The sequence below is a fragment of the Notamacropus eugenii genome, chromosome 1 (assembly GCF_028372415.1).
Source record: "Notamacropus eugenii isolate mMacEug1 chromosome 1, mMacEug1.pri_v2, whole genome shotgun sequence".
Taxonomy (NCBI): Eukaryota; Metazoa; Chordata; class Mammalia; order Diprotodontia; family Macropodidae; genus Notamacropus; species Notamacropus eugenii.
In genome coordinates, this window is record NC_092872.1 from 659,438,826 (window position 1) to 659,465,668 (window position 26,843).

The 26,843-nt window shown below is 36.9% G+C and overlaps 1 protein-coding gene across 2 annotated transcripts in view; it reads left to right on the top strand.

Moving 5' to 3' along the window:
- FSHR (follicle stimulating hormone receptor) overlaps nt 1-26,843 on the top strand; it is a 235,669-nt gene that overhangs the window by 149,337 nt on the left and 59,489 nt on the right. For both annotated transcript variants that reach the window (XM_072635612.1, XM_072635613.1), the window contains exon 4: nt 4,392-4,466. In XM_072635612.1, the coding sequence (XP_072491713.1) occupies nt 4,392-4,466 (75 nt within the window). The remainder of the gene's footprint in view (nt 1-4,391; nt 4,467-26,843) is intronic.

The following is a 26,843-nucleotide window of genomic DNA, read 5'->3' on the forward strand; positions in this document are numbered from 1 at the left end:
TTATATATCTGTGTATATATATTCATATACATATGTGTACATATGTATATATGTGTATATACTTGTGTGTATATTCATATATTTCTGTGTATTCATATACATATGCATACATATGTATATGTATGTGTATATACATGTATGTATATATACACACATATACATATGAAGCAAACTTTTCTCCATCAGCAGGCAGTAGATTTCCACTAGCCATACTTATATGCTAACAGTTCATGAAGTACTAAGAGGGGAGGGTAAAAGTGACAAAGATGGGAAAATTAGTCAGACTGAATCAAATGGAGAGAGAGAGATGCAATTGGTGCTGCAAGTGACATCATTTTGAAGGTATTGAGGGACTAATATTCAAAGTATTTGAAGTAAAGGAATACACCAAAGTTAGGGTGGAAAGGGAGCTCAGACTCCATTAATATTTTAAAAAGGGTGGAAGCAATTAAGAGACCATAAATATCTACCTACCTATATGTCTACTCTTCCATTTATACAGAATCTTCTTGAGATTTATCTAGACATGAACGGAGAACATCTTTTTGAAAGAGTAGAGAACAAGTTGACATTGGAGAAGGATGTTCAACAATTAACTACAGCTTTATCATTTCACACTTAAATTAAAGATGCAGAGAATCAAAGACTCTGCTCAGCTTATTGTCTGTTGATTATGAAAAAGTATTTGATTCAATAGAAAAAAATACTGTCTTACAGGCTCCTTTTTCAATAAGGTGTTTCCCATCTATACATTAAAATCACTCAAGATTCCTTGGAAGATATAACAAAAACATCTCTGTGCAACAACTTCATGATCATAGGTATTAGATGTTATATATGGATGTATACAGAGAGATGTATTATCATCAAATGTGTTCAACATTACAACAGAGGAGATCTAGAGCAAACTTGAAGACAGATTCCCTGTGGATGGTAAGGTCTTTCAGAAACTTCTACTCATGGGTGAAATTGTTCTGACTTCATCAACTCCCAGAACACTACAGCTCCTCCTGGAAAAAATTTGCAATCACTCAAAAGATTTTTAGCCTGATCATCCACACAGGAAAGACCAAATAGATGAAGAATGTCTCTTGCCCAGAATACAACATGCATATGGATAGACAACAAATAGAGCTTATTCATCAGTATGTATATCTGGGACAAACAGTACAGATGAACAATGAGATAGGTCCAGAGTTGAACAAGAGTAGACTGGATTGCCTTTGGCTCATTACAAAACTTCTTTAATGATACCCAACATTCCATGAAAAAACACCCATGTTCTTAATACCAACATTGTGCTGGTGTTACTGAATGGTAATGAGACATGGAATATAATGATCAGTGAAGAATTAAAAATGAATGTCACACAGAGGGCGATGGAGATGCACATAGTAGGTGTAAGCAAGCTGCTTAATACAGTGCCTGGCACATAGTAGGTGCTAAATAAATATTTATTGATTGACTGATTGAAATATAACTAAAAAGGAACTTTGAAGAGCAGGAGTAAAGGATGTCACCAGGCAATTCTATGATAAGGAACAAAGATGGGGTGATTATGTGGTGAGGGGAAGGGATGTTAACAGCCATCATGCTCCACCAGCATCCCCTCTTCAGGGAAAAAAGGGGGAGGGGGAGAGAAGTAGAACACTTTATTTTATGTATAAAGTATGCCTAGGAGGAACCTGATCAAAGTTTAAAGAAGAGGTTTTTTTCTTTGTTTGCTTTTCTGGCATCAAAGATTTCTCCCTTATACAAGAAGCAGACATCCCCATTAACACAATATTTTAAACTGTTCTAGTCTTCACAATGTCTCCCTGTTAGAGTAGGGAAAAAGGAAAAAGGGAAGAGAATAAGAGAGGGAGAAAAACCAAGGGGATAGAGATATAGGGACTGAGGGAATGGTATTTCTGACAAAAAACAGCTAACTTTTTAAAATTCCTCCTTTATATTTTATTTTGATTTGTCCCTGATTTAATCAGTGTTAGAATTCCCAACAGAGACAGAGAGCATAACCCATTTCTACTTTCATACCCTATGTGAGGCTTGCCCATGTCTTCCACAAAGAGATCTACCCAAACTCCTCAAGGTCTTCTTCTAGGTCTTTTAATATTTTGAGGACAGAGTGGGCAACACTTGGACTGATCTGTTATCTCTTGCTCTCACTATATATCTAACCCACTTCTCTTTCCAGTCATTAATAACAGTAACAACAGGTAATATTTATGTGGATCCTACTATGTGCCAGGCTCCATGCTAAGCATTTTCCATACATTATCCCCCTTGATTCTCACAACCCTGGGATGTAGGTACAATTATTACCCCCTTTTTACAGAAGAGGAAACTGAGGCAATCAAAGGTTAAGTGACTTATCCAGGTTTACACAGCTAATAAATATCTGAGGTCAGATTTAATGTTGGTCTTTCTGACCATAGGTCTGGTGCTCTATGACATGGGCCACCTAGCAGCCTCTATGCTTATTATCCATGCTCTGGAGGATTTCTTTTATATCACTTTTTGCATTCATTTCTATAAAGATTCTGTTTTTGTCTACTTATACTCACATGCTGCTCTTTATGTTACTCCAGTTTGAAATCTTCTGTGATCATGATTTCAACTATATGGAATCACCAGGAGAATATTGATGAAAAGAGATTTTACCATTGCTGCTGTTGTTTTATGAGTGAGCAACATAAAATCAGTGAAAGTACTTCTGAAGATTTCCCAGAATTCTGCCCAATCCACTCTCTTCCTCTTAGCCTATTCTGGGCTAAGTTTATTGTTTATTTGCAAGGTCTGTCCCAGATATATGTATTGATCAGCTAACTCAATGGGCTAGCCACTCTACTGATTATCATAATCTGTACAATGGGTATTCATCGTTCATTTAATTTTTCCCATGTGGATTTCTAGACCAACCTTTTTGAAGGGTCCATGGATATCATTGAGAGGCACCTATGGTGTTCTGGGTCTAGCTACTATCAGAATGTTATTATCCTCATACAGGAACATCTAGTTTTCCCTTATCAATTAGTCATGACCAAGACTCAGAATAAAAATGCAAATTAGGCAGCATGATATAAAGGGAAAATTCTTGTTTGATTCAATAAGTTAAAAATAAATAAATGTGAAAATAAAAGAAAAACAATGTGCTAAAAGTCAAGAATCTAGGATTTTATTCCCTTTGTACTTGTCCTTTGCCATTGTTCCTCTTCCCTTTAGCCAAAAACTCTCAGGCTCTTTTCTCAGAAGGTTAGACTCTCCCTTACTACTAGTAGGTGTATGACTATAATAGGATATGTGGACAGGAAGCCTAGAGAGGAGTTTGTCCTCCTGCTGACTCAGAGGAGCTGCCACCCTATCTGAGGTTCAGTGGACTTGCCAATTATAGGAACCACTCTTTCATCTCCTCACTCAGTGCTGCCATCACCCTCGATTCCCTCCCTGATAGCACGCCTGTTGATCTTGAAATGATTAATTGCCTGGTCTGGGGTTCTGTGAAGCCACAGGTAATTGCAACATAAAAACTAATGAAACAAAGAGAAAGTAATTAACAGAATATCAGTGTAAATATACATTGATCCAGCGAGTAGTGGATGTGACAATCATTTTCTGTGAGGCTTTGGACGTTTTCTCCTCTGAGCTGGTGAGCAGGACAAAGACCAGGTTAACAAGGGAGTAAAAGCTGCTGCTTTTTTATGACAATAGAGCAGCCTCTGTCCAAGGTAAGTAGAAAATATCGTCCAATGGAGTTTTGTTGAGGGGTTTCATTGTTGAACAATTTCCAGGCTTAAGAATAAAAGGACCAATACATTTATCCCCTGCTCTTTCCTTACCCACTGTCTCTTCATTCTCTCCATTCTTTCTTCCTCAACCTTTCTGTCTTTCTCTTCATTGTTCTCTTTTCTTTCTGTTCTCCCTTCCTCTCTTTCTCACTCTCTCCCCTTCTCACTCACCATCTCCTTCCTCCTTCTTCTCCTTCTACTTCACTCCTTCCTCCTTTGCCTGCTCTCTGGGGGTGACAGTTATCAGCAAAGCTGGTGTTCTGGTTAGTATCTCTTATACACTCCTCCCCCAGGTCTGTCTTCCATGCCCTGTGTGGTTTGAGTCAGGTAGGAAGGAAGCTGCAATTAGTTTGGTTTACCTCCTGAGCACAGAGATAAATCATGGTCTCTGTACAAACTGAGCACAATGCACTTCATAAAGAAATGCTTGTGAATGAATGAGTGAATGAATGAATGAATGAATGAATGAAGTCATGTCTCACTGAGACCATTTTAGCAACAAAGTTTACAGCTTTCCAAGCCATCAGATAACCTCAAAGTTTATTAAAAGTATGAAATGATGAAAAAATATTTCCATTCACTTCAATGTTCATTTCTCTTTGACAGAAGAATTGAAAAAGCCAACAACCTGGTGCTCATTGACCCTGAGGCCTTCTGGAATCTCCCAAACCTCCGATATCTGTAAGACATTTTTCCCTTATCCCCATCTCCCTCTTTATAGCCAAGTCAGAGCAGTCTAAAGCTACCAAGGACAGCAGCAGCCAACCTTGGTAACCCTGTATTCCACCAGGGTGGCCTACTTAGCAGTGGGTTTTATTTAAGCTCTGCGGTTTAATGAGTAATTCCCTCTAATATGATTTCCTTTTACTTTCCCTTGAAACAACAGTCATCATAATGAATGCCATTTGCATTAATGGGACTGTCACACGCGGCTCCACAGGGACTCTGGTATAATTTGGTGCTAATGAGATGCGTCTTACAAGTCTTAGTCAGATAGATTCCAGTAGCTTTTACCATTCAGCCTTGACCCCAAGAATTCTTTCTGTTATTCTGCAAATATATAAATGCGTATGCATATATGTATATGCATACATATATATGTACCCACATATACATATTTTAATGCACTCACCGCATTTTATTTTCTTCAACAATAGCCCTGTATTTCAGGGAAGATATGTATTAATGCATGTGCCCCCCTGGCCCTGTTTCCATCAGCAAAGTCACTGTGCTTGCTCTCTCTTCAGACTGCCTGCTCATTAGGTAAGAGCAAATTGGGTCACATTTATTCAGCTCCCAAACTTCTGTCATCCGGAGCTGTAGTGCCTTAAACCTTGGGCTAATACCAACCTTAACTCTTGAAACTTGGCCTGAGGGCATAAGTCTTAAAACAGAATTCAATCACTGTTTCAACTAGTATTAAGGGGTAAAATACTATGTACGGTGCCTCATACCTATGAGAAAAACAGGGTTAGCAAGATAAAAGTCTACTGTCTAGTAGGGAGATAAGAAGAGAAAAAAACCTAAACTAGTTCCATCTTACCAACATCATGGTAGACATATGCACCTGGATGTCTACTACATATTTCAAACTCAATATGTCAAAAAATATATTCATTATCTTTTCCTCAAAACCTTATATTGCTGCTCTAAACTTTAGTATTTCTTAAGAAGACACAATAATTCTTCCAACCGTTTTCACTGCCTTAGAATCATCACTGGATTACTTGTTCCATATATTAATGTTGTTGTTTAATCATTTTCACTCATATCCAACTCTTCATGGACCTTTGGGGGTTTTCTTGGCAAAGAAACTGGAGTAGCTGGTCATTTCCTTCTCCAGTTCATTTTACAGATAAGGAAACTAAGATAAATAGGGTTGTGACTTGCCTAAAGTCACACATCTAGTAAGTGTCAGAGGCCAGGTCTTTCTGACTCCAGGCCAAGAGCTCTAACCACAATGCCACCTGGCTTCCCATACATTTATGAAAACTAATTATTTTTCCTTCATATTAATTGCCAATAGATTATAAGCTCCTTGAGAAAAAGACTTTCTCATTTTGGTATTTATATTTCCATAGCCTAATACAATGGCTAAAATATAGTAGATCCTTGTGGATTACTGGTCTGATATAATGATTGATACTATTAACAACACTGGAATGCAATCTGCTTACAGGCAAAGCCCTTCTTTGTTTTTTATGTATTTCACCAATTCTTAGCACAGCACCTGGAACATAGTAAGCACTTAATAAATGTTTTATTTATCTATGATAAATAAGTACATTTGAGAGGTGTGAAACTAAATACATGGTGGGGGAAGATAGTGGGAAGTAGATAGTTGACAATAGGGGAATAAGGAAAAGGAAAGATCATGGAGAAAGTCATGTTTTAGAATACATATTTTAGCACTGGAAAATACCTTAGAGATCACTAGGTCTAAGCTCTTACATATCTTCTTGATTTTAAATGGGGAAAATGAGACCTGGGGGGGAGATGTGACTTATCCTGGGTCATCAGTAATTTGTAAAACTACAACTTGAACTCAGGACTTTTCACTACAAATCCTTTGTTCCTTCTACTATCTATTTATTTCATCATTAAATGCTGGTTGGGAATTCAACAGCTGCAAAGAAATAATGGAATAAGAAAGCTGAATTAAAGAATAAATCTCAGTAGTATGAAGGATAAATTGAAAAAGTAACTAAAAACAGGAAAACCAGTGAGGCACCATCAGGAACAAAGAGCAAGGGAGGGCATCCTTGACATCCTTTAGTCTCAAAGTAGTGCTTCATTTTTATATTAGATAGCTCAGCACCCATACGGCTAGTCCTTGTACAGGGTTTTCACTGGCACCATTTATTTGTTTTTGCTATTTTTCCAATTGACAAAACTCCATGTTCTTTCTCTCCCATCTTCCAACTTCCACCGAGAAAAAAACAAAAGAAAACAAAACAAAATCTTTGTAACAAATATTCATACTCAAGTAAAATAAATTTCCACATTGGCTATGTTGAAAAAAGCTATGTCTCCATATGTACCCCCAATCCATCATTTCTCTGAGTAGCATGTTTCATCATAGTGGAATCAAAGTTAGTCACTGAATTACTAAGAGTTCTTAAATTTTTTCAAAGTTGTCTATATACAATATTATTTTTAAACTATTCTCCTGTTCTCATATAAAATAAGCACATTTTACTCTGTATCAGTTCATGTAAGTTTCTACTAGGTGTCTCTAAAACTATCCCTTTTATTGTTTCTTACAGCATAATACAATCCCACTATATTCATACACCATAATTTGTTCAACCATTCCTAAATTGATGGTACCTCATTAGTTCCAGTTCCTTGCTACTGTAAAAAGAGCTACTATAAATATTTTGTACATATGGCTTCTTTTCCTATTCCTTTGATCTCTTTGGGGTATAGACTTACTAGTAATATTTCTGGTGCAAAATCAGCACTACCATTTCCCAAAACTCATTTGGTGTTATGGTCTATGGGTTTCCCTCTTTCCTGTTCCCTTTCTTCTGTTCTCGGGTATCAGCACACCAATAATTTAGATTTTTTTAAAAGACGTTTTACTACAGTGAATTATGATGGAAACCAGCTGGTGTGGGGAAGTAGGCAATAATGAATGGAAAGGGTAAAAGTTTCATGTATTACAAGGTTTTTATGTTTTAATCTTGGTCCTATATACCAACTACAAAACACCATGACTATTTTTCCTAGATTATTTCCTGTCTAAGTTTTTATCTAGTCATCATCTTGATATTAACTTAGTTCCAATTATCTTGGCTGTGGGTTACAAAAGTCAAGCTGTTATATCTCAGCCCTCCAGAATCTGCTTCTCTAAACTTAATTTCAGAGTATAAGAGTATAAGATAAGCATCTTTTTTTGTTGAAATCTCCCAAGCTGGGCACAACCATGGTATTTCTCACCCTAGACTACTGATTTACAGGCCTCTTTCCTAGGGACAGATGCCAAAGAATACATTGGATCATACAAAATTTCAGAAGCAGACAATACTATTGATACATTATCATCCTCCCTACTATCACACCACCACAAATAATTAGTCAGGATCATTTCATAGAAACTAGTTAGGAGGTTATTATAGTAGTCCTAGTAAGACATAATGGAAGCTTTAACTAGCTTGGTAGCAATAGAAGTTGAAAAGTTGGGACAGTTTCCAGGAACATTAAGAAGAAAATTCAATTTGATTTAAAGATTCATTAATTACAATGTGTAGGGGTTGTATTAGGTATCAGAATAAGAAATGAAAATAGGTTCTTCACTCAGAGTTTCCATTCTCCTGGACGGTACTCCATGGCTCACAAATAAGCAAATACAAAATAATTTGTATTAGAGAATATTAATACTTAGGAGGATGAGGAACTACCTTTTGTAGGCTATACCTCAGCTGAACCTTGAAAGAGACTAAGAATTTTTAAAGGTTTCAGAAGTAAGAAATGGTACATATTGCGCATACAGAACCAACTATCTCTCGTATTCCTTAAATTCTCTTATACAATGCTATGAATAAAGTGGGCACTTGTAGTCTATATAATACCATAAATAACCATTATTAATTGCATTAACTAGTTGACTGATTAACAAAGGAAAGAGTAGATAAATATAAGCTGCTAAATCATTAGGGAGTACCCACTGCTATCAACACTGAATGACTCACACTCTTTTCCTACCTTTAGGAAATCTACAGTGGCGAGGGGCTGAGACATGGTTGGAGCTCTAAGGAAGTGTTAAAATTGAGAAAAAGAGCTCAATAGTGATAAAGTAGTAAGTTTAGCTCTGGACAAATCTAGCTGAATAGTCCAATTGAGGGCATTTCTTTGATGACCTCAACCCCTTCTTTCTGTATCCTTCCCATTCCCCATTCTTATGATGCCCTCTACCTTCATATAGAATAGTCATACAGTAGTAATAATATTATTACAGCTGCTCACTTCTTCCTTCTGCTAAACTCAGATTATGATATTAAGGGCCAAGGTCATTACCTCTTCCAAGGATATTTGCATAAGTTCCATATCTGTGGAATGAAAGAACAGTTTGCAATTAAAGGTATTTCAAGCATCAGTAAGCCCACAGAAGTAGTTGGGGAGGCAAGGCAGGGAGAACTGCCCTGTACCTCTAAAATCACAGACCAACTATAGCTCCAGAAATGAGGTCGTAAGTATCCCCAAGATCTGAAAACTCCCTCCCTAGGCCTTGGCATTTCTCTAGGCTTCCTTATGGTCAAACTGCCATTGGATACCAGAGTCATCTATTGCAATCCTTTGAAATATTTTTCCAGGTTGCAAAATGCTGATATTTAAATAGCTCCTAAATTTGAAGAACAATTATGGAAATGATGACCAATTAAACTTTAATCTCCTCTCCCTCAATCCCTGCAGAAGTCATAAGTATCATTAGCCTCCTATAATCAACAGCTAAGATTTCACAAGTCCAGTCCTTTGGGATGATGTATTACTTCCTTGGAGACAAAGAGAAATACAAAATAGACAAGGCAGAAGGGCAGCAGGGTAGGATTGGGCTTTTGAAATCCAGGATAAATGTTTATGATCCCCATCCTATAACAAGAAATTACAAAACTTAAGGGCAAAGCAATATTTTACTTCAGTCTCCTAATTAGGGTGCACTTCTTTACTTAAAAATGTTGTGCCAGAGTTCTCATCTCTGATTCCATTTCATGCTGATCATTTGATAGCTTAGAATGAAAGAGGCAGAAATCAGGGCTGTTCATCTACGCATTCCACAGATCACTGAGAAATCTGAAGTGCTTTTTCAAAACTCATGAATAAAGAAATGCGACAAACCGAAGGAACAAACATAAAAAGGTTCATCTGGGTGGGATTAAAAAAAGTATTGTGTTTACAGGTAACATTTCCTTCTTTACTGCTCTGCCTTCCTCCAACAGACCTTTTGTGCAGAAAAGATTATCTATTGATCTGTAAATAAGGTTCACACAATATTCTCTTGCTTTTGCATCCCATACCTATAATTCGCAACCAGCTGGATTTTGCTCTTCTCCACTCAATAAATGGTAGCTGCACCTTAGTAACCTTTTTGCAGATGCAACTTGAGTATCCCCACCCCCACCAATGACTAACTTCTGGTCCAGATGGCAGCTCTGAGACCTCTCCAACACCCTGTATTTTTTGATAACGGCAATAATTCCATCTGCCTTATTTGAGTGATGGCTTATGAGTGCTTGCTCTGTGCTTGTGCATCTGTGTCTGTGTGTGTGTGTATGTGTGTGTGTGCGTGTTGGGGGAGGGACACTCTCTTCTTGTATGAAGAGCCTAGTTAGAAATTTCCTCCTATAACTCATCACTGCACTCTGCCTAAGGCCTGCTACCTTTGGTTCTGGGAGCAAAACTAACACACACCTAGAGCTTTCTTACAACAAAAAAAAAAAAAAAAAAAAAAGTGAATTATTTACTAAGCAGGGTTTCTACTCTCTTCTTGTCACATTTCCTATTGGGTAAGTTCCTGAAGTCATTTTACATTCTTTCTTTTGCACTCATAATTATTTGTTTGGTTTATTCCAGAGTCAGACATTTAAGCAGTTATTCATTCATTCATTCATTCATTCATTCATTCATTCATTGTCAACCAGCCAGTTGAGCATATTTGGGAGTAAACTGCCTGAAGACCTGGTTTTAGCCCCAAACTAGCCAAGGAATTCATTTATTTTGTAACCAAAAGATTACATTTTTCTGACTAAGCCTCATGAACAGGTTTTTCCATGTTTATTTTCAATCCCACTTATACAGACAAATAGGATATTATAGCTAAGAGGAACCTTAGAGGTCACTAGGTGATCTAATTAGACTAGGGTCACTAGATTCTAGCCTATTGCCTTGTTTTACAGAAGAAAAAACTGAGGCCCAGCAGGGGAAGTGACAGTCATAGTCCCTCCAGTTCATAGAGGGGAAGGAAAGAAGAGAAAGGGGTAAAGTAAAGAGCATGCTAGATTTGCTGTCCAAGGTCCTGGCTTAACATTCTGCCTGTCCCATTGACTACTTTGTGCAAGTCAATTATCCCCTCTACATCTAAGTTTTCTCATCAGTAAAATAATAGGTTTGGACTTAAGTAACTTCCAGGTTTCCTCTCAGCTTATAATCTATCATCCCTGGACTGGAAGAAAAAGACAAGATGAAGATTTACATTTGAATAGCTCTTTATACGTTTTCGAAACTTTTAAATACTTCTGATATCACAAAAAACCTATGAAATAGATGGGGGCAATTGTTGGTGTCTCCATTTTACAGATGGGAAAATTGAGAATTGAAGTTAAGTGACTTGCCCCAGGTTATGTAGCATGAAGTTCTAAAAACAGGGGTCACTCAGTCACTGAAACTGATAGAATGAGCTCCTACATTTGCAATTCATCTTTTCACCTCAAATGAAACACATCTTATGCTGAATTCACTTCTTCCTGTCCTCTCCCCCCACCCCTGTCCCAGAGTACTATTCTCTTAACTTTTCCATTCCTTTTGATAGTGCCACTATTTTCCCAATCACACAAACTCCAAAACATCTGTCATCCCTGAATGATCCTTGCCCTCCCATAATCATTTAATTGATTGCCAAATTCAGTCAGTTATATCACTATGATATCACTCATATCTGTCCCCTACTCATACTCTTCTTTGTCCAAAATATTCTCTTTTTAAATTTTATTTGTATCTTTTAACATTTTTTTTTAAATTTTGAGTTCTAGATACTCTACCTCCCTTCCATCTTTGCCCCATCCACTGAGAAGGCAAGCAATATTACATCCATTATAATGTGAAATCATGCAAAACATTTCCATATTAACCACAGTGCAAAAAGAGCAAAATAAAATACATAAAGAGGGGAAGTATACTTCAATTTGCACTCAGAATCCACAAGTTCTGTCTCTGGAAGTGAATAGCATTTTTTGCCATGAGTCCTTTGGACTTTGTTTGATCAGAGTAGCCAAGTCTATTTTATGGTTTCTCATCATTACAACATTGATGTTACCGTGCATAATGATCTTCTGGTTCTTTTCATTTCATTTTGAATCAGTTCATATGTGTTTACCGTGTTGTTTTTTTTGAAACCACTCTCCTTCTCACTTCTTATAGCACAATAGTATTCCATCACAATCATATACCATAACTTGTTTAGCCATCCCCCAGATGATGGGCATCTCCTATTCTTTGTCATCACAAAAAGAGCTGCTATAAATATTTTTGTACGTGTCCATTTCCTTTTTCTTTGATCTCTCTGGGATACAGACCTAGCCAGGATAGTTTTATAGCCTTTGGGAATAGTTGCAGATTATTTTCCAGAATAGTTGGACCAGTTCACTACTCCAGCAATAGTTCATTAGTGTACCTATTTTTCCTCATCTCTTCCAACATGTGTCATTTCTGATAGGTGTGAAGCAGTACCTCAGAGTTTCTTAATCTGCATTTCCTTAATCAATAGGATTTAATCAATAGTAATTTTCATATGAGTATAAATAGCTTTGATTTCTCCTTCTGAAAACTACCTGTTCATATCTTCTGATCATTTATCAATTCATGACTCTTATTTTTATAAATTTGATTCAGTTCTTTATGGATTTGATGAATAAGGTTCTATCAGAGAAACTCTGTAAAATATTTTTGATATTAATTCATTGTCTCTGGTACCTTTTAGCAAAATGTAGTTTACCTGATTTTCTCTTTCAATTAGATCTATTTTGTTTTTGCTTTTCTGAGATCAGGATTGCCATCCTTGCTATCTTCATTTCAGCTGAAGCATAATAGACTCTGCTTCAGGCCTTCATTTCAACTCTGTGTGTCTTTCTGTCCCCACTGTGTCTCTTGTACCCAATATATTGTTGGATTATGCTTTCCAATTCATTCTGCTATTTGCTTCTATTTTATAGATGAGCTCAAAACATTCACATTCAGCTCTGGTCTTTTCATCAAGAATGCTTGAAAGTCCTCTATTTCATTAAGTGTCTATTTTCCCCAGAAGGATCATATTCAGTTTTGCTGGTTATTCTTAATTGCAATCCTAGCTCCTTTGCCCTCCAGAATATCATATTCCAAGCCCTCCGATCCTTTAATGAAGAAGTTGCTAAATCATGTGTGATCTTGCCTGTGATTTGATTTTTTTCTGTTAGGCTGCTTGTAATAATTTCTCCTTGAAATGGGAGCTCTGGAATTTGGCCATAATATTCCTAAAAGTTTTCATTTTGGAATCTCTTTCATGGGTGATTGTTGGATTCTTTCAATTTCTATTTTACTTTTTGTATCTAAGATATAAGGGCAGTTTTCCTTAAAATTTCTCCAAATATGATATATAAGCTTTTTTTTATTCTGGTTGTTAGGTAATCCAATAATTCTTAATTTATGTCTTCTTAATCTACTTCCCAAGTCAGTTATTATTCAAATAAGACAGTTCATATTTCCTTCTATTTTCTCATCTTTTTGACTTTGTTTTATTATTTCTTGAGATCTCTCATAATCATTAGCTTCCACTTGCCCAACTCTAATTATTAAGAAATAATTTTCTTCAGTGAGCTTTTGTACTGTTTTTTCTTTCCATTTGGCTAATTCTGCTTTTTAAAAAAAAGATTTTTAGGTGTTTTTTTTTTTTTTTACTTTGTTTTGTTTTTTAATTCAGTGAATTTTTGTGCCTCTTTTACCTTATGTCAGTTCTGGTTTTTAAGGTGATACTATCTTCAATATTTTTTGTAACTCTTTTACTAAGGTATTAATTCTTCTTTTTAAAGTTTTCTTCCACCACTCTCATTCTTTTCCCAATTTTTCTTCTTATCTCTTTCTTTAACTCTTCCAAGAATTCTTGCTTGTCTTGAGTCCAATTAGCATTTTTCTTTGAGACTTTGCTCATAGCTATTTTCACATTGCTGTCTTCTTCTGAGTTCATGTCTTGGTCTTTCTCGACACTATAGTAGCCTTTTATGGTCAAGTACTTTTTTTGTTTTTTCCTTATTACTTTACTTTGAACTTTATGTTAAAGTTGGGCTCTGCTCACCTGGGGGTAGTAAGACACCATGTCAAGCTTCAGGCTTTTTTATGCTGCTGTTTTTAGAGTTAATTCTGGGAGTCTACAAGTTTTGAGGGTTTACAAGGTGGTATTATCTTTGGATAGGTGTGGTCACTATTCTCTTGGTCTGCATTCTGGTCTTTACCTAGGAAGATCTTCAGTTTCCTCTTCAGTCACAACAAGTAGTGTTCCTCTTAACCCTGGAACCATGACAAGAGCCCCTGCTCTCTTTGATCACAAGCACTCCTCTCCATCCTGGAATTGCAACCCAGAACTACTTATGGGCAATAGAGTTGCCTTTTCATGCCAGCTGTATGCCAATGACATGACAATGTCAGCAAAAGGTCCTTGATAATCTCTTTCTGAACAGTTGTCCAACCCCCTTACCATTTCAGGGCTGAGCTCCCAAAGTTTCTACTGCTTATGCTGCTATTAGGCCACCTCTAAGGCCCACATTTTTACTCTTGCTACACTCTGGGCCTGTGCCCACCTAGGCTATACAGACCTCTCCTGTGAACCTCCAAAGTTGTCTTGGGCTGGAAAAATGTCTCTCTCCTTCCTTTTGTTGGCTATGCTGCTCCAAAAAAAAAAATTTGAGACATTTTTAAAAGTTTTTTGGAGGGAAATATTGGAAGAGTTTAGCTGAGTCCTGGCCTATACTGCACCATCTTTGCTCTGATCATATACTACTAATAATCACTCATACTCTCAATGTATTAGTTCAAATACTCATTACCTCTTTTCTAAACTGTTGTAATTGCCTCCTACCTGGACTGCCTACCTCCTGTCATGACTGAAGAGGCACAGAGTCAGGAGATAGAGTATTATGTTCCAGGAAGCCCAAGAAGGCTTATGTCTCTGATTCATAGAGTATAGGTGTCAAGTGTAAGATGACTGAAAAGCTAGGAAAGAGCCAGATTGTGAAGAGGTTTAGGAAACATCCATAGCCAGGTTCTTTGGGTAATAGGAGAGGCAAAGAGTGAAATTAGAGGTCTCTGAAAGTAACCATTCTAGAGAGGGTTAATTTAGGAAGATTACGGCAGTGAAGCACATTGTGGAAACATTGTCCACAATCCATTTTCACCTTATCATTTGGATGCCAATCAATCAAAAAGTACTAAACTGAACCAGGCACTGAGATATACAGAAAAAAAACATTTTCAAAGGTAACAAATTATATTATATAAACTCTAAATAGTAAAGGAATCCTGAAAAGGAAGAGATTGCTATGGTTAAATTTTTGGAGGAAAAAATACTGCATCAGACTTTGAAGGATGGGATAGGATGTGGTTAAGCAGAAGAGGGGCAAAAAGGCATTCTATATAAATGAAGCAGATGAGTAAAGACTCAGAGGTCAGGAAGAAAATGACCAGTATAGGACTGTGAGGATACCTATTTGCCTAGAACAGAGGGAGAATGTGTGGGGGAGTGGAGGGACAATAAGGATGAGAAAACAGCCATGTTATGAATGTCATTGAAAATGAGATTATGATACCTAAGATACTTAACAAACTGATTCAAATATTAAAGTGACAGTCATTTCCCAATACAGAAATGGTCAAAGAATATAAATAGGTACTTTTCAAAGGAAAAAAATCCAAATATCAACCATTTTAGCGAATATTCCATATAACTATTAATTAAAGGGCTTCAAATTAAAATATGTCTGAGGTTCTACCTCAGACCTATCCATGGATATTCTGATAAGTGTTTAATAGGCTCTGTGGGAAAAAAAGTATGCACAGCACACTTGTGAGTTTAATCATCATTATTAACATTTTTTCCATCACTTACTTTAGTCTAGACAATCAAAAAAACCATCAATCAACTCCTGATTTGTAGCATTTACTGAATTTCAAGGTGTAAATACTCACAATGAAAATTTAGCAACTTACTCAAGAGAGCAAGTATGAACTGGCTCCAGCATACCACTGGATCTATCAAACTGGCAAAGCTGACACAAAAGAAAAATGACTGTTGTTAGAGGGACTTCAGAAAGACAGGCACTCTGGTACGCTATTGAGGAGGCTGTGAATTAATCCAGCCATTTTGGAGAGCAAGTTCTCTCTTTTCATCACTGTAAGGAACTCCCATTATGGAAACTTTCTTCACTGATACATCTCTGCAATTTATAACTTACATTGTACTGAGTAGTACAATGACTTACCCAAGATCACCTAACCAGTAAGTATCTGTAACAAGATATGAATTGGGTCTTTCTTATGCCTAGGCTACCCCTCTATCTCTACACCACTCTATTAGGCTCTGCTACAATTGACCCATATGAACTTGAGCAAATATTTTACCCTCTTTATGACTCAATTCCTTCCCCAGTAAAATGAGACTAAATAATCTCTATTAATTAGAGCCATCTGGAACCATCTGGGTCCAGTGGCAAGATATAGATCAGGAAACTGGAGATGGCCTCCAGGGCAGTGGCAATAAGAATGGAGAAAGACAAGTTGTAAGATACATTTAAAAGGAAATAAACTGTCAGCTCCTCAAAGGCAAGGACTATAAGATTTTATTTTTGTCTTTATAATGTCAATGTCTAGCATGGGGCATGCAAATGATTTTTTAATTGGACTTGTTGAACTAAAGAATCAGTCAAAGCACTATTCATTTCTTGGTAAGAAATATTGTTTGTCCTTCATTTTTGAAGAAGATGAATGACATCGTGGGGTGATGTCTGGTGTATGAATCGGATTTAAGTGAAGCAGAGGTACAAAAAGTTGTCAGCCTCATTCTCTCTTCCATAGCTATCAAAGTCCAATGGCAAGACAAAAGTCAAGATGACCAGCAGTGGCATAGGATATAGTATGTAACCTTGGCATCTTCGATGTCTGACTAAGCTTCAAGCACTCCACAAGTCCTGCTTCAGGTACTTCCGTGGCCATTGTAACAAATTGTTCTCATCTGCCTATTCCATAGGGGAAGACTTGGGATAGATATACCCAGTAACTCATCATGAGCTTGAGGTTTGTCAATTATCCTTAACCTGATTTAACCCATCTCCCAAGATTGTTTACCGGGGTGTGGCTGCTGCACATACCACAGCTTCTTGGAGGCACAAGTAAGATTTGAGTACCAGACAGCCAAGAGAATGAAGTGGTTTTTGCTACCCTTTGTTTCCAGTTGTCTCCAAATTGCCAGTAAAACTGACGGTCTGCCTTAGCATATTCAACCCTGAGTTATTCCGTGGATGACATTCATTAGGAGTTGATTCTAAGCCAAGACTTATCTTGCACAGGAGCAAAGTAACAAAGGAAACTCACAATTCAGATGGCTATTGGGGAAAAAATATTAGCCATGTCTCTGGCTCTCAATGTTGCAATTTTCTGAGAATGTTGCCATGAGAACAGGAATATTAGGGCACAATAAAGATTATGTAATTATTTATTTTATGAGGGATATATCCAACTGATTCAACTCTTTACCTGACATCGTCCACATGGAAATAAAAATTGTTTTTTCTTTTCTGGGGAGATATGAGACCTGAAAATCTGAGTTCAACTTTAGACCATTCGTGGATATTATTTATTGGGCATTTCTGCTTAAATATCCCACTGGCATCTCACATTCAACATTTCCAGAATTGAACTTATTATCATTTCCCCTAAAGCAGTTTCTTCTTCAGATTTCAGCATTTAACTGTGGAACCACCATGAAATGCATCCTATTACCCAAATTTGAAAGATCGAAGTTCTTTGACTCTTTCCCTTTCCTAATCACATTGTTTTCCTACTGAAAACAAAGGTCCTATTGTTTTCCACCTACATAATAAAAATCTATTGAAATATTCCCTCTTCTCCATTCCTACTGCCACTAACTAGGGTTTTCTTACCACCACTACTCTACTAGTCCTAATGGTTCCTCCTGCATTCCTTTTCTTCTTCTAGAGCTAGAATGTTCTTCCCCATGTAGAGACCTGATTACGTCACTCTTCAGAAAACTTTGATTACTGACTAAATAAAATTCAAATTCTTTTTCCTGGCTCTCAAAGCTTTTGATAGGTAATATTGTGCAAACCCACTTTTCTAAGCTCATTGCTTATTCTTCTCTTCTGTATAGTTCATAGTATTGTCAAACAGAACTACTCTCTGCACCTCAAAACTCACCCTCCCCTCTACTGCCTCCCTGGTGCTCTCTATGCCTGGAATACCCTCTAACCCCATTTATTTTTGAACTTCTTCCCCTCATTTAAAGTCCAACTGAAATATTAACTCCATTCTAACCACATTGAGCCCCACAGTGGATTACAAACCTTCTGAACCAGCTTTTCCTAATATTTTGTAGTTTGTTTGTTTTTTTTGATGCTATCAAGCACCTGCTCCCTTACATTCGATGACACTGCTATATCCTGGTTTTCCTCCTCCATATCATCTCAGTCCTCTTACCTCTTTTGTTGTTTCATCATATGTGTAAGTGTGGTGCACCCGACCTTCAATACTGGGTTCTCTTTTCTCTCTCTCTCTCTCTATACTTTCTCATTCAGTGATTTTATCAGCACCCATAAGTTTAATTCTCATCACTACACAGATGACTCACAAATCTACATATCCAATCTTAATCCCTCTTTTGAATTGCACTGCTGCATCACTAATTTATCAAATGAAAATCTATACCAAGTGTCCCACTGGCAACCCAAACTCTATATGTCAAAAATTGAATTAATCTCCTCCTATAAACCCATTACTCATCCAAGTTTCCATTGAAGGTACACTATCTTTTTAGTCAACTAGTTTGATTCTCAGACTCTTTTTTTCTTATCCCTTCTCTCTCTGCCTTATCTGAATCCAATTAGTTTCAAAATATTGTCTTCTTAGATTCTTAGATTTATCTCCTCTCTTCCCTCTCATAGCTACCACCATAATTCACACCATCATCACCATTTGCCTGAACTGTCATAGCAGCTCCTTCCTGAACCTTTCAATTGTACCCTATATAAAATATAAAAAGTTCCCTGGCCTGGCATTTCAGGTCTTCCACTATCTGTATCCCACTGACCTTTCTATCCTCATCTCATATTGTTACCCTTCATGATTTCTCAATTTCAATAAAACTAGATAATTGGTTTTGGAGACATTTCATTGTTCACCTCTAGATATTTGTAAGAGGCTATGACGTCTTTGCCTAGAATCTACTCTTTCCTCTCAGAATCTTTATCATTTTTATGGATTGGCTCAAGTGCCACTTCCTCAGTGAAGCCTTCCCTGATTCCATCAGTTTCTAATGTTCTTTCTCTCTTAATCTATCCTTTATTTATTTATTTCTCTGGATATATGATGTGTCTTCCTCACAAAAGGTTAGAAGAGAGTGATTATTTTCTTTTTTCTTACTATACTCAATGACTAGGATAATGTCTTAAATCAAGTCAATATGCATTTTTAAAAGCATCTACTATGTGCCAGACATTATGCTTAGTGCTAGTAATAAAAAAAGGGGGGAAAGGGCAATCCTTGCTCTCAAGGAATTTATAGTCTAATGAGGGAGACAACACAGAGACACTACATACAAAGATATACATAGGATAAATTGGAGATAGTCTCAGAGAGAAGGCATTAAGATTAAAGAAGACTGGGAAAGACTTCTTGCAGAAAGTTAGGCTTTAGCTGAGATTTAAAGGAATCTAAGAAGCCAAAAAGTAGAGGTGAGGAAGGAGGGGGTTCTAGGCATAAGGGATAGCCAAAGATCATGCTCAGAATTGTGAGATAATGTCTTGTTTAATGAACTTCAAGGATACCAGTGTGACTGGATCATGGAGTATATGGCAAGGAGTAAGATGTAAGAAAACTGGAAAGGTAAGGGAGCTAGATTATGAAGAGTATTAAGAGATAAATGGAAGGTTTTTTATTTAATCCTGTGGATAATAAAGAGCCACTAGAGTTTATTTAATAAGGGAGAAAGATAGTTAGATTTGTGCTTCAGGAAGCTCATTTTTATAGGTGAGTGGAGGATGGAATGGAATTGGGAGACATTTAAGGCAGGGAGACCAACCAGCAAACTATTGTAGTTGTCTAGCTATGTGGTGATGATGTAGTAGTGTTAATATTAGAGGAAAGAAAAGAGGGTATGAGAGATATGATAAAGGTGAAATTGAGAGGAACTGATAATAAATATTTATTGAATAATCAAATTATCATGTGATATTACACATAATAGTTGTTTGTTTTTACCTTATCCCTCTACTTGACTGTTTAGCCTAGTGAGGACAAGGACCCAGTCTTTTATAATTATTTTATTCTCCCCAGTTTTAAGATCCTGATATAAATGACAAGATGAAATCCAAGGTCAATGGGAAATAGAAGTACAAAAGGCCTGTATTAAAAAAAAGGATATGATGACTTTACGTTTGCCTGAGAACAAGCCCATTCCCTATCTCATTTCTGCATAACCTTCTTTCTTTTCAGAAACTTTTCCTTCCCAAAGTATCTAGTACCTTTGCACTTATCCAAGTTCTTACTGTAAGGGAGAAAAAGTGCCTGTCAAACTAATTCATATTGAGACTTTAGGAACTAAAAGTATGAAACAAATGCTTCTCATGACCATTTGCACTCTAAAAGAGGATCCTAGAGAGGAAAGGCAGCATCAAAGTAGCCCAAAGAAATGAACTAGGAATGACAGAATTCAAGGTCTTGTGTTAACTGGATAGAGGTGCTGAGCTAGAACATGTTTCAGTGTCCTTAACGCATGTCACACATGCCCAGTGTACCATGCTAGCAACTGCTTGTTCTTCATCTGCTTAAGACTGACTCAGGTGCTCATGAAGAACAAAGGAGGGAAAGGATCACTGTTCAGAATGATGATGATAGATGCCACAGAGAAGGAAGAACTACTCAGCAGTCATTTTGTGTGTTTTTTCTTCCAAAGAAAATAATCTTTAGACTGGAAAGAACAGAATAAAAATTACTTCACAAAAAGTAAAACACAAGAAAAGTAGGAAAGTATTAAGATATCATCTAGCCAGTCTTGATGAGTCCATGTCACCAGGCCCTGAACTAGCTTCAAAAGTACTGAGAGAATTGGTGGATCCAATCATTGAGTCACTGTCAGTGTTCTTTGGAAGACTGGGAATGGTATATCAAGACTAGAAGAGGATCAATGTCCTATTTTTTTAAAGAGATAGAGTGGAGTCCATAAACTAAAAACCAATAACCTTTCCATTGATTCACAGCAGAATTAAGAAATGTATAGTAAATATCTGGAAAAGTAAGCATTGATCAGAAAGAGCCCCATAACTTCAGTAAGAACTGCTATTGTACCTTTATTTATTAAAGAGTTACTTGATTGGTAATTAATCAAGAGAATACTGTAGATATAGTTCACCCAGATTTTAGTGAAGTGCTTGATAAAGGAAATGCTAGTATCAGGATACGGGGTCACAATCACCCCACTCTACGTAGTCCAGACATATTTATCAGGTGAAGAACTGGTAGTAAATGATCTAAAGACAAACAAATAAAAAGCAGAAAACAGCTCAACCAATATGGTAACTGGAGAACAGCAGAGATCACATAGCATTTAAGCAGAAAGCTGCACGGTCCAATCACCAGATGACATTGGCAGCTAAGCAGTGTTGGGAATTTTAGTTGACCCAACTATGAAGAAAAGGCAGATATGTTGGCTCTTTTATCTTACCAAGCCTTTCAGAATTGAAAAGAAAGAAAAAAATAAGAAAGAAAGAAAGAAAGAAAGAAAGAAAGAAAGAAAGAAAGAAAGAGAAAAAGGAAAGGGAAAAGGAGGAAAAAGAAATAGGGAAAGGACTAATGCCTTCCCTCAAAAAGTTTACTTTCTCTTGAAACAATGAAGCACGTGTGTGGATGATAAAATACAAAGTCATTTTCAGTCAGAAGGAAAGGGGTAAGTCTAACAATGGGGAGGATTAGGAAAGTCACTGTATAGGAGGTAGCTCTGAAACAGAGCCTTGAAGGGGAAAATGGTATATCAAGAGATCTGAAGGTGAGAAAGAATAGGATTCCAAGATTAGGACACAAAATACAACATGGAGGTTGAAGACAGAATGTCATGTAGAAAGTTTAGTAAATTGGTCACTATGACATGAAGATTTTATGAGAAAGGAGGATGTAAACAGCATCTGGAAAAACATGTCAGACTATGAGGGCTTTGAATGCTAAAGAAAGCATTCTACTCCTATACAAGAGGAGCCACCACAGCTTCTTGAGCAAGGGAGTAACATGATCAGATCTGTGCTATAGGAAGATTGATTTGTCAGCTGAGTACAGGATAGATTGTAGCATGGAACAAGATTGGAAACATTCTTTCCCTAACAAAATGTATTAACAGAGATGTCTAGATCACAGTGACTACTGTGTCATCTGATTGGAGTTTGCCTTCTTCTATTCCATCCTACTTTACAATCTTAAGAGGGAGTTAATAGTTAATGGACTAGCCAAATAGAAAGTGGAAGAGAGGGAGGACAGAGATAACTAATACTTTAAGATTTAACATTGTAAAGGGCCTTAGAGCTTATCAAGTGGTTTCAATACACTCATTATAAGTAACACCCTGAAAGCTTAAGTCAATAACTCAAGGTCAATTAGACAGTGAGTGGTAATGTCAGGATTCCAGTTCAAGATGAATTCAAATACATGCTGCCTCTCTTAAAACTAAGAGTCGGTAAAATTAAGTGACACATCCAGGGGCTACATTGACTATTGCCCTTGCACTGCTAATAAATGGTAAAGCTGTATTCTTCAAAATAGAAAAAGATGACATTTTCTGCCCAGGAAATTCTTGTCCTTTCTTCAATAGCCCCAGCGAGGCATGAAAAACCTTAAAGATCTAATTCCGCACCCTCATTTTTCATATGTAGAAACTGAGACCCGGGAAAACTACGTATTAGCTCAAGATCATATATGTAGTATATGAACCTATGCAGCATTGCACCATTCTCTCTTGAATCCAGTATTCCCTTATCATATTACCAATTATGTTCAGGTAAACCTTAGCCTTGGATTACTCCAACTATTTGCTGTGTTTGCTTTTATATGCATGATGCTGAATGGTGGTGGAGAAAATCACTCAACTGTTCTGACAGTGTCCACTACAAATTTCTGTTCCATAGATTGATCTGGCCCCTCACTACTGCTTGGGGGGCAGCTAGGTGGTGCAGTGGAAAGAGCACCAGTGCAGGAGTCAGGAGGACCTGAGTTCAAATCTCACCTCAGGCACTTGACACTCACTAGCTGTGTGACCTTGGGCAAGTCACTTAACCCCAATTGCCTCATCCTGGGTCATCTCCAGTCATCCTGATGAATATCTGGTCACTGGATTCAGATGGCTCTGGAGGAGAAGTGAGGCTGGTGACCTGCACAGCCCTCCCTCACTCAAAACAAAGTCAACTGCAAGTCATGCCATCATTTCTGTGATGGCATGGCCTTTTTCAGCAACGAAGGATGAACACACACACTACTAATTTGTCAATCCTATTACACCTTCCTAATCAGTTCACTATTCCATTCTACACAGTGGCTATTCATGTACATACTAAGTTCTAAACTATATTCTCTTATATTTATTCCTAGATATAAGCTATATATTGGCAAGAATTGTTATTTTAATCACCTTTTTACCCATCATTCCTTTCACATATTAGCTTCTTTATTTTAATGAAAAGGTCAGTGGAGGTATATATGCATGGATATATGGATTAATGAATAAAACTACATTATTTCTTCTACAAATTGTTGTACTTCTAGGTTATAAGGCTGAGAGCAGAATAGAAGCTATTATTAGATAAATACCTTGGATACATTTCAGAATATAAATATCAAAAAAGACAAATTCTCCCTAACAAGAAGATGTTTATTTTCACTTCAGCAGACATTATAAAAATGCCTTCCCTCTTGTTTAATCAAGTTGTTGTGTTCGTCCTTCATTGCCAAAGAAGACCATGCCATCAGAGAAATGATGACATGACTTGCATTTGACTTTGTTTTGAGTGAGGGAGGGGTGTCCATTTCCCAAAACCTTAAACCTACTGCCCTCTGCAACCCATAGATTGTACCACACTAGACCCCTGCCCAAGCTCCACTTAAGGGCTGTTTTGTGGACCCTCCTAGCTTAAGAGTGATTATTAATAGTAACTGTTGCTATTTCCCCCTCAGCATGAATTAGTTATTTTTCTTTGCCTCATTAAAAGGGTCTTCCTTGACTACTTCTTAAACAGGCCTATTCACTGAATGGGTGTTACCTCACCCTAAGTGAGTACTGAACAGGCCTTGACCTAAAAGGGCCAAGGTCTCCCAGTGCATCCTGAGTCATCTACAGTCATCCAGATCAGTTTCTGGTCACTGGATCCAGATGGCTCCAGAGAAGTGAGGCTGGTGACCTGGCACAGGCCTCCCTCACTTAAATCATGTGGTCATCAGCTAAACACACCACAAATAATGTCTAATGTAAGGAACATGAGCTCTTCCAGCAGTCTCATGTAGCATAAAAAATACTGAAGTACTGGACAAAGTCCATTCTGGGCAGGATTATAGATATGGTACTATTCAAGGACCATATTGAGAGAGTCTAACCTTATACAAGATGAGAAATTTGGTGAAATTATCACAAGCCTGGCACAGAAATATGATATGAAGAGATGGGGGCTTAATACACTGCAAGGTTCTTTCTCTCTCAAAAGCAGAAGTTTTGAACTAATAACTTCCTGACCTTCCCTAATGGTAGTTTTATCTTTCAAAAGAAGGAGAAGCCACCAAAGGAGGATTCTCTTTTAGATCTGATTCTCACTGACAGAAAGATTGCTGATGTAGAAATAATGGAAAACTTGCAGAGAAGTAGTCTCCCCTTCCAAGAGTTTCCAATAGAACAAAGGAGAAAAGCTAAGCAGAATCTGAAATGTACCCTATATTTTAGGAGAGCATATTAAGTTCAGAGGAAGAATACATAAAATCTAAAATTCTTCATAAGTCAGCTTATAAGGGCTGGGAAACTCTCAATAATGAAATTTTAAAGATGTAAAGGGAGACAATTCTTACAAGAAGGGAAAATGGAAGTTATCCCAAAAGATCATTGTGGTTTCACAGGGGCCTCATCAATCAACATAAACTTTGTTTTTTAAAACGTGCAGTAGATGGAAGCAAAAAAATGGAACAAAGGTGAATAAAAATGTGTGGAATGATCCTATAAGAATGTCAGGATGCAAATGTAAAAGGGGATGATGAAAAATTGAGAAACAAATTCACTGTTGGTGGAACTGTGAACTGATCCAGTCATTTTAGAAAACAAGTCTGGAATTACACTTTGTTTATACATTTTGACCCAGCAAAACCACTACTAGGCCTATTTCTAAAGATCATTAGGGAAAGAGAAAAAGAGTCTGTATGTTCCAAAATATTTATAGCATCTCTCTTTGTAGTAGCAAAGAACTAGAAACTGGGAGGATGTCCATCAATTGTAGAATGACTGAGTGCCAAAACTTAAAATGAACAGGGGGTGATGAAGAAACTAAAGACCATCAGAAATGGTGGAGGTAACTATACAGGGTATCCCAAAAAGTCTTACTGACATTTCAAGGAATTAAAACAAAGATTTGAAGACATCCGGAGTTAGAGGGGGAAAAAGGATCAAATAAGGGACAGGGCAGCTGCTCTGGACAGATAGAGTGATGATTGTTGACAACAAAGCATACCTTAATTATTATTTTGCTAATGTTTTCTTTGCCAAGAATGATACACAGAGTTGTTGCCAAAGATGAGAACACAGAGAGTAAAAAGGTTGTCAAATGCTCTGGATGAATTCAAATCCCCCATGAATTACAAAGTCAAGTAGTGAGAGAACTGGTAGTTGTGATTAATGAAACAGAATATCTTGAGACCAGGAAAGATGAAATACTCTATTTTTCAAAATTTTCTGCAAATGATAGTGAGTGATTTTGACTTGAATTCCAGACAAAATTCTAGAACAAATAATTAAAAAGAGAGCTAATGGACATCTGGAAAAGGAAATCAATCACAAAGAACCAGCATTAGTTCAAGAACAAGTCCTGAAAGAGTAAACTTATGTTCTTTTTGTATATAGTTACCATATTGGTAAATCAAGGAGGTATGATAGATGTACTTTACCAAGATTTTAGTAAAAGATTTGATAAATTATCTCATGCTATTTGGGTGGAAAGGCATAGATCTGTGGTGTAGATGATAGTACAATTATATTCATAATTGTTGTATCACTGAGTTCAAAGAGTAGTCATTGATGGTTCTATGACAATTTGTAAGGCAGTCTCCAAAGGAATTTGTCAGAGAGCTTGACTTGCTCCAGTGTTGCATAGCTATTTTATTAATGATTTTCATGAAGGCATAAATGGCATTATTAACAAATTTGCAGATTATAAAAAGTTGTGAGGAATTGTTAACATACTAGGTGGTAGAATCACAATTCAAAAAACTCTTTACAGGCTAGAAAACTGTGTTGAATCTTGAATGGTTAAATTTAATAGAAATCAATGTGAAATCTTATACTTAGGCTCAATAAATTGACTTTAAAAAGTATGTAATGAAGGAGGCATAGCTAGAAAACAATTCATCTGAAAAAAGTTTATGTTACATACATATACTACTATAAAATAGTCATTTGCATTATATAATCTATACCAAATAGAAATTAAAATGAGAGAAAGATTAAATAACATTTTATCCTAGAATCAGCAGGGAGTTCATTAAGTAGCGTTACACAACTTGCCTATAGTTACCTAGCTAGTAAGTATCGTTATTTTCTATGTATTTATAGAAGCAGAAACTCTCAGAAATGTCTAGCTCATAGAATGTCTTCTCACCCAATTTACCACTGTCTTACCTTCCCAAGAAGAGTCGGAAGCAAAAAGTGAAATGTTCACCAAGGGAGTTTTAAGAAATGCCAATGGGAAATCTTGGAATCAAATAAATCAGGAGTAACCAAATTTATATTAACGGAGTGACATGAGAAACATTATAGGAAGTAAAAGTAAATATGTAAATAATTACAATTTTTTCCATAGC